Raw genomic sequence first — 9,761 nt, forward strand, 5'->3', positions numbered from 1 at the left:
CCGTATGTTTGAAATTTCTAGATATTACTTGAGATTAATCTAATCATCTGTTTTGTTTTATTTTCGATTCATAACTTTAAAAGACCGTACGTACAAAATATTATATACTTTCACTTATTTCGACAGAAAGACTATTTGACACTACAAATATTTATATAGCTCTGGCATTATATTTTAAACGTCTTATTTTTCTTTTCCTATAATAAATTTGGGTAATTATTAAAAAAATATTTGTTACATATTTATTTTTACATGTTTCGATTAAGTATTAAGACTTTTGAATAGTGTTAAATAGGTAATATCGCATTTATAGGTAATTGAACTTAATACGGCAACAGGTGGAGATAGTTGATAGTCTCGGCAAATTCGTATCGTTCTCATCAGAAAAAGAGATGGAGGAAACTGAAGAAAGAATACCAAAAACTGTTCCAAATATGTTGACACGCACGAGTACGGCTTCTTTATTTCTAACTCGGCTAAAGGCTAAACGCTCATCGTCTAAGCAAGATGACAATGAGCTCGAAAGTGGTCGAGTTCAATATGAACCGTCATTACCCGATGATTCGATAAGTCCTTCCATGGAAGATTACTTCATCATCAGTGAACATACCACTTCCGATGAAATCGACCGTACTTCGCTACGCATCAATGAAGACCTCATTAAAAATATTCTCACGGAACACAAAAGGCATATGGGTTATAAATCACAAATCTTGGAGAATCTAGAATCAGGCAAAATGAATGAAATAAACGTAAACACGATTTTTGCGGACATCAAGTCTAATGAAGTCAACATCTTATTGCTACAAGTGAGTTTTTTAGGTCGTACGAATCTCATTCATCATTTGTGCAAATGTGGAGCCAATATTAATTACACCGAACATAATCATGGCCTTACCCCCTTACATTTATGTGCCTTTCGGAACTGTCTGGATGGAGTCAAATATTTAATAGAACAAGGCGCGAGCGTTGATACCAAATCGAAGCACACAGCGTTTCATTACGCCGCTTTTGGAGATGCCTTCGACGTAGCTCAGTATTTCATGCAACGAGGTATCAGTCAGCTATCTCCGTATGAAGCTGAAGAAACTGTATTGCATGTGGCTTCACGGACTAACGCCTTGCGCGTACTTACTTTACTGGCACCGAATAACAAAGAATTGAATCGTTTGGATCAGGACGGATACGCCGCTATTCATCATGCAGCCAACGACGGAGACAAAGTTTGTTTAGATATACTTCTGAAAGCCGGTTGTCAAGTGGATTTACTTACCAGAAAGAACGACACTGCTTTGCACTTGGCTGCGGAAGTTGGTTGCGCGGGTAACTTGGCTCTTTTGGTCAAGGCAAATGCTAATCTTCAATTGAAGAACCATCGAGGACACACGGCCTTGCATTTAGCCGCTCGTTCGCATTCTCTGGAATGCGTGGAGATTTTACTGAAAGGTCGCGCGGATCCTAACGTGGAAGATAATGAGGGTCGGACACCTCTGCATCTGGCTCTAGGTAAGTCTCTGATGACCGACGACATCACTGAGCTTCTGCTGAAATGGCGGGCGGATGTAAATAAGGCAGACAAGTACGGTTATACGCCTTTACACATCGCTGCATCGAACGAGCTATCACGATGCGTGAATCTATTGATAAAACACGAAGCAGACCTCAGTGCCAAGACCATCGGTGATAACAGTGCCCTATCCATCGTTCTGCGTAAGACCCCGACATCTCTGAACGTGTTCGAACGTAGGCTGGACAAGTCTCTAACTTTGAGCCGGCAGGGATTCATCGCAGGCAAGCTCGAGTTACAACTGGACTTTCGTCCGTTGCTTCAGCATCGGCGGAACCGTTCGTCCGAGACCGGTTATCTGAATACCTTTGTGAAGGAGGGCTACAAGGAAATTCTGGAACACCCTTTATGCCAGTCTTTCCTTCATCTCAAGTGGCACAAGATCCGAAAGTACTACGTCGCCCGATTGCTCTTCTACCTGATATATGTGTTGATCCTTACAAGCTGGGTGATAATCGCCCTCGCTCATAACTGTTACAATGAATCAAAGGGTTATTACATACACAATAAGCTGTTGTGCCCGAGCGCAACTGGGATTTATGGATTTTTTTATAGACATCCTACACTACTCGAGATTCAGTGGTACGCGCTGATGATGCTCACCATACTCGAGGCTTGTCGCAAGTTCGCCGTTATTTCCAGTTATCGATCTGTTAGACAATTCTTCACGCAGGTGGAGAACCTAGCCGACTGGTGCGTGATATTGAGCGTGTTTGCCACCTCTTTCGTATATACGGGAAAAACGTATGTCTGGCAAAGGCACTTAGGCGCCTTCGCCGTACTTTGTGGTTGGAGCAATCTGATGCTGATGATCGGACAGCTTCCTGTGTTCGGTGCTTACGTCGCTATGTTTACTAGTGTGCAGGCACAAGTATTTAAGCTACTTCTGGCCTACGCCTGTCTGCTAGTGGGCTTTACGGCGAGCTTCTGTGTGATCTTTCCATATTCCAATTCGTTCAGCAGTCCGCATATAGGTCTTATTAAGATCCTCGCGATGATGACTGGCGATTTAGGCTTTGATTCTTACTTAATCTCATTTGATAAGAGTGGCATCTACGAGAATAACGAAGGAGCTTCCTGGATTTTGCTACAAATTTCGGCCCAACTCCTTTTCGTGTTGTTCCTTCTATTTGTCACGATCGTGCTGATGAATTTATTGATTGGTATAGCCGTGCACGATATCAAGGGTCTTCAAAAAACGGCGGGTCTTGCAAAACTCGTTCGCCAAACAAAATTGATCCACGACGTTGAGACTGCAATTTTCCTGGGATTTATTCCGTCAAAACGCTTCATCAAATGCATGCGATGGACCACGCTACTTCTGCCACCACCTTTACGAGCCGTTCTGACTGTTCGTCCACTAAGTCCCAGAGAGAAGAGATTACCACGTGATGTTCTTTTGGCCGCTTACAAAATAGCCAAGGAAAGAGATGGACAAAACAATTACACCGCGTCACGCAGAAAAATTTATAGCGCAAAAGCGGGTTTCAAAGGCGACATGACCATGTATCGTCGTCGTGATTTCGACGAGGATACACTGCACGATTGTGACAAATTTAAAAACGAAATCGCGGAACTCAAAAAGATTTGCGAGAAAAATCAAACTCTCCTTCAGGAACTCATAAAAGCTCATAGTGATAAAATAAATAAATAAAATTGTCAGTATAACGAGGTGTTATACTAAATATCCTTGAATTGTAAAGGATATTTTATAAATTCACAAAGATTCATGTTTCATTTGAAATTTAATCATGGAGTAACGATAAGAGATTCTAAAACTTGAGATTCATGTAACGTGGCATTGTGATACATCGTGAATGATTAATTATCGCGAATCTTTGTTTCTATGCCTTGTGTTTTATATATTTTCCAACAAATATTAAATCTTGCTTATGAGATATAGCTTTTCTATGATACAAATGCGATTGTGTCCAAAATATTAGTTATATTTATATATATATGATTCTATCTTTCATATATATATATATATAAATTTTATATAAAAAGCATCAGAATAGCTTGCATACTTTTATGTATATGATAAATGCTATGTTTAAACAAAATATTTTGTTTTAACGCAGTAATTGTATGAAATATTTCCTTAAGGAGAAACACTTTATTTACTTTAAAATATACGCATATATTTTTTTTCAAGTTTAACATTTAGTATGTATCTAAAGTAACATGGATTTCGTGACGTGAATGTAAACATATGTATATTGATGAGACCTTACAGAAAACAGGACAGTTCGTTTATATTTTTTCTAAACATTCTTTTTTTTTTATTTTTAGAAGTTTTTGTAAGATATTTTGACTTGTCAGAAAAATTTCCTTCTTCCTGAAGAGTCAACATATAAAATTTATATATCATTATATTCAAACTGATGCAATTTGATTTGACGTCTGGTTGCTTTATAATATATTTCGATATTAATTTTCTTTACTCTTAATTCTTTTTTAAATAGGTTCTTAAGAAAAAGAATTTTATAAGCATTTTCTTTTGTTTTTTAACTACTTATTTAAATTGTAAGGATAGCTGTACACATTATTGCGAAGTTTTTACCAAGATAAATTGTTAAACGCGTAAATAAATATTTTTATATCAAAATTAAATAGGGAAGTTTTAAAGTTGTCTTGTGCTGGTCAAGTTTCACTGAATGAAACTTTGAATGAAGTCGAAAAATACATATATAACATTAATGAAATGCGTAGACAGTCAAAACCAGTTCTCGTCTGTTGAAAGTTCAATTGTCAGAGACTTGGTAATGAGACAAAACGTTGAGTTATATATCTACCTCTTGGAAGAGAATTTATTGGGTTAAAATTTTAGAGACTCTGTAACTGGAACTATGTACTTTGTGTCTTACATACAAAACAGTTAGCTGAAAAATACATAAAAAGTAATTATTTAAAAATGCATTACATATTCCATCGCGTTACGGAATCGATCGTGTCTCGTAATTCAAATAAAATTACCGCGATGTAAAACTGTTTCATGTCTCGAATTTGACTGTTTGAAAGTTACTTTTCCCTTTTTTATTAAAGTGAGTACTAGCATGAAATATTCATTTCATACGTAATGTTTCATTTATGTATTTCATGTATCAACAATTTATAGGCAGCTAGCAACTCGAAAATATCTCTTGGTAGAGATCTTGCAAATGTACTTAAAATGAATACAGAATTAAAATTACGTAAACGGATTGTGATATCATATTCGCAATCACGTGATGGTGAAAGAAGTTTGTCTAGATATTCGCAATTTAGATTCGGGAAGCTATGAAAAAGGGGGTATAAAATATTCTATAATAAAAAATCAAATACTAGATAAAGAAAGAGATAACGCGTAAACGAAATAAAACAGGAAGGACTAACGAATAACAATTGATTTATTTACTCACTATTTCTACTGTATTTTTGAGACGCTAAATAAAAAATGAGTTTATAATTTAAAATTATGTTTATTATAAAATTAACATAATTAAAAAATAATTTTATACTATTCCTGTAAACACACATTAGCTGTCTATAATTTAAATAATTCTCTTTGTCTCTCTGCGACCTTTACTTTGGAAAAATTCTATTTTTTTTTAATAATTAGAACACTTTGATAAAAATATTTTTTTTCTTTTCTTATTTTTTTTATTCAACCTTCGTCCATTGATTTTCAACAAGAAAAAAACAATTTATCGTTACATTTGATTAAGAGCACAAATATCTGTTTAACAATATTTTTTTAACGATAACATATGTAAATAACAATGTCCTAAAAAACTCAAGTGATCTTTAAACGATACGTTCCAGTCTGATCTAGATTAATCAAGAATTTAAAAGAAGGACAGCTCGTATACGTGAGACTATACGTAAAGTAGATCTCAAATTGCCCTACATTTTTTTATTATGTTTATGTATTTTTTGTTTATATATAGCGTCTTGCCCCTCTGCTCATAAATTCCTCTTCCCACACGAATGGCAGAAGCGTATGCAGAGTACGTCATGCAGTACGTGTAGTGCGATCGTACAAACTAGTTAAGCTCGCTGTAATGCTCGCTGAATTGTCAATTGTACATTGGTCAATGATAGGCATCTTGAGCCGGCATAATTTTTATGATTAGAAAATGTGGCCGAAATCCTTCTCGGACTGCTTTTGCATTCTAGAGTTGAAAACTTGAGATTTCTTCAGCCAATCTCTAGGTTTTTATAAATACGTACTTCAAAAAGTAGAAGCATTAAACGAAAAGACGAAGTGACGGTACGTCATACAAAGCCGGTAGCAAGAGGAAAAGAAGAGTGTGCGGTGTCAGTGAAAAATGTAAACTCATCATACTATCTGTATTACTTAAAGTTCTTACACAGCGACAGACTCACTTGGATATTTGATAACGTAATAACTTGCGTTCTCGTCAAGTTGATAGAAAAATTAATATTGAGTCTTCAGAGTTGCGCTTGAAGAACAGAAGAAATACTAGTACACGAGGAGCAACAATACTACTAACGGCGCAAATTAAAAAAGAGATAAGATTGCTAATGTATGTGTGATAAACACTTGTAAGTATATAGTATGTTGACAAACTTGAAGATATATAGTATGCACTGCATATTTTGTAATACAAATATAATATTTTTCTAATAAGAGAGAAATTTAACGAATGTATCCGGCGGGAAGAGCCTTAGAAAAGAACAACCTTTACTTATCTCTATTCTCTGCATCTACGTCTGTCACATGTATTCCGTTTAAGAAGATATTAATCATAAGTTGTCAGGATGAATGCAAGTCATTAAATTAATGATTAAATCAGAACAACTCGGATATAAGACACTCGATTGCGCTCGAGACACAACGTAGTACAACGATAATCTTCTCTTAAAGAAGTCTAAATGAAACGATTTGTAGGCGGGACGTGATAACCGAAAGAGAACAAGAGAGAAAAAGACAGGATTGAAGAGACGATGACGCGGCTGAAGTAATTAGGATGCTTCGCGAAACATCACATAATGGTATACGAATACTCAATGCTTAATTACGAAATGGGATTTACATTGGAAAATTAAACATTGTACAACATAACATATCTATTAGCCAAAGAAAAATAGGAAAAAGTGACAAGATCAGGAGACATGTTAGTTTCAGGTGTAAGTTTATCGTCTATATATACATATTTATCATCGGTTTATTATAATCGATTTGTAATACGAGTTCTCGTGCGCAAAAATGTAAAAAACCTGAGATAACAGAAAAAAAATAGCAATGATAAAATTGTTTAAATTGAAAATAATTCAAGAAAAATAAGACTACATGAAGACATACTTAAATTTTCACTAAAAGAAATAAAAGTGAAACTGAACAGTAAATTTATTTCCAGTTATAAATAAATAGCGAAGTAAATAATTCAAGCGAGTATGTATGAGAACGATCGAGATTCGTTAGGAGCGAGTGCCAAAGTAAAAAACCTTGAGACGAATAATCTGGAAACACCGACTATTTTGAATGATGAGGAACATTTTTATTCCAAAAGCTTCAACAGTCGTCACAAAAGCGATCCTCTGTCCGTAAGATTAGCTCCCACTTATAGGTCATTGAGATGTGCATATGCAGAGGATTGTCCGCAAAAAAATGTGTTCGATGATGCAACCATATTCGATAATGATCAAATCGAAATCGACGCCGGTGTACCACCACCAGTCGATGACTCTCTCTTCTTTGACAATCTGGAAATTCTGGAATGCCACAAGAATCATTACGTGAATGGTGCCAAATTGAGATCGGTTATATGGTCTATCGTCGATACGATGGAGACGAGGTTACTACAGTACATGGAGAAGAGTCGCACGCTTCCGAACGCGTGCAAAAGCGAGAATCTACGAAACGTTGCTTACATTTGGGCATCCTATCGTGGTCTGCTTCATCTTCTGCCGCAGTTGGAGCACGCCGGAGCGCGTTATGACTACGTCGAACCGCGGACTGGTGTGAACGCTATCCTCGCGGCTTCATTGGGTGATAAAGTCGCCTGCGTGGAGTATCTAATCGCGAAGGGTGCCAATGTGAATTACGAGAGCCCCATCATTCATTACACTCCTCTTCATTTCGCAGCGCTCGGTAATAGCTGTCATGCCGCAGCTACATTACTGGATCATGACGCCAAGCTCAATTATGTCTGTCAGGAAGTGGTCGAGCCAATTCTGCATAGTGCCATCCGCGCGAAGGCGGTGGAAACGGTAAAGCTGCTGCTCGAGCGTGGTGCCAGTGTTGTCGAGAAGAATCACTTGGGCCAGACGCCGTTGCACGTGGCCTGTTTCGTGCAATCAATACCATGCGTCGAGCTACTTTCAGCCAGTGCGCCTAACGTGAACGATGTGGATAGGGAGCACAGGACACCCCTGCATTTCGCCGTGATGAGCACAGACTCATCCGTCGAGTTAGTACAGTTGTTGCTGAAACGCGGCGCTTTGATAAATGCGGCCGATCGGACAGGTTTCACGCCTCTTCACATTGCCGCACTGAACGAACAATCTCAATGTGTGGATGCGCTCATCTGGGCGGGCGCTGACATCAGCGCGACCACGTGCACTAGATTATCCGCTCTGAATATTATATTGAAGAAAATTCCTGAGTCTCTGCACGTGTTCCGACAGCGGTTGGACGCTTCCATTAGACTGACCCGACCGGCATCACATAATCGTGAGTTTGAAATGAGACTGCACTTCGACAATCTCTTCCCCAGCGGTAATCAGTGCGAAACCAGTTTCATAAATACTTTTGTACAAGAGCACCGAAAGGACTTGTTGTCGCATCCTCTGGTTATGGCCTTCCTACACCTCAAGTGGGAGAAAATTCGCAAGCTCTATTTGCTGAGAATACTTTTGTATTCTATGACAGTGATATGTTTGACTACTTACGTACTGACTGCGTTAGCATATAAATGTTACAATCAAAACGAAGCCAATAGCTCCAAGATATGCGGCAGCAGACGACCGTCTGACTTTCTCTTCCGAAAATCAATCATCGAGATTGAATGGTACCTCGCGCTGGTTCTGACATGCATCACCATACCAAGAAAAATATATGGCTTCATGGTTTACAAATCGGCACTACAGTATTTTTCCAGCATTGACAACGTGTTGGACGGCGTGGTGATTGTGAGTGTATTCGTTACATCCTTCGTGTATACTGGGCGTACTTACGACTGGCAGAATTACGTCGGCGCGTTTGCTGTTCTTTGCGCCTGGACCAATTTAATGCTGATGGTGGGTCAGTTACCGGCCTTCGGTACCTACGTTGCTATGTTTACGCACATCCAGTTCGAGTTCGCCAAACTTTTATTAGCATATTCGGGCCTGCTGATTGGTTTCACTATCAGCTTCTGTGTGATATTCGCCAGTGAACCCGCGTTCGGCAATCCTTTCACTGGGTTGATCAAAGTCTTGGCTATGATGGTCGGTGAATTGGACTTCGAAGGATTCATCAACCAGATGGATGATAAACCGGTGGGCAGCTCTTTTGTCATTTATCATCCTATTTTATCAGTGTGTTCGCAGATTCTCTTTACGCTCTTTATAGTATTCGTTACTGTGATTCTGATGAACTTACTGGTCGGTATCGCCGTACATGATATACAAGGTCTGAGGAATCATGCGGGGCTTACGAAGCTAGTAAGACAGACGAAAATGATCCTTTTTACGGAAATGGTACTGCACAACACTGCAATCCCATATGCCTTCCGGAAATGGATGTCGGATCACAAGATTGACGTTGAAAACAGGAAACGGGTTCTTGTGGTAAAACCGCTTAATCCCCTCGAGAAACGACTGCCTAAGGATATAATGAAAGCCGCTTATGAGATAGCACAGAAGAATATTCCCTCGTTTATGAATGACGACATCAATTTGAGTGATCGTGCCGTTTGGTTGAAACAACGACACAATGGATTCTCCGATATCGCTCTAGAAATGACATTTGAAAAACTGATTGCTATGATGAAAGTGAATGAAGATGCTATAAAATTGCTAAGAGTACAGTTGCTAGAAATGAACAAGATGTTGGAAAACGTCGCAACAAAATTAACGAAAGAAGAACATACTACTTCATTATGATTTTAATAATTTAATTTTGGTACGATCCGATATTTTTCAACCAGCAATTCGCATTATGTGATTTTTATGTGATTATATATATATATATATATATATATATATA

The 9,761-nt window shown here is 38.0% G+C and overlaps 1 protein-coding gene across 1 annotated transcript in view; it reads left to right on the forward strand.

Annotated features, from left to right (window-relative positions):
* The first annotated feature begins 364 nt into the window (after positions 1 to 364).
* Positions 365 to 9,761, forward strand: part of wtrw (ankyrin repeat domain 61 water witch) — a 9,801-nt gene continuing 404 nt past the window's right edge. The window contains exons 1-2 of the mRNA XM_018506690.1: positions 365 to 3,201; positions 6,954 to 9,677. Coding sequence (XP_018362192.1) covers positions 393 to 3,201; positions 6,954 to 9,658 — 5,514 coding nt within the window. The 5' untranslated portion in view covers positions 365 to 392 and the 3' untranslated portion in view covers positions 9,659 to 9,677. The remainder of the gene's footprint in view (positions 3,202 to 6,953; positions 9,678 to 9,761) is intronic.

This window comes from Trachymyrmex cornetzi, unplaced genomic scaffold, assembly GCF_001594075.2.
Source record: "Trachymyrmex cornetzi isolate Tcor2-1 unplaced genomic scaffold, Tcor1.1 scaffold23, whole genome shotgun sequence".
Taxonomy (NCBI): domain Eukaryota; kingdom Metazoa; phylum Arthropoda; class Insecta; order Hymenoptera; family Formicidae; genus Trachymyrmex; species Trachymyrmex cornetzi.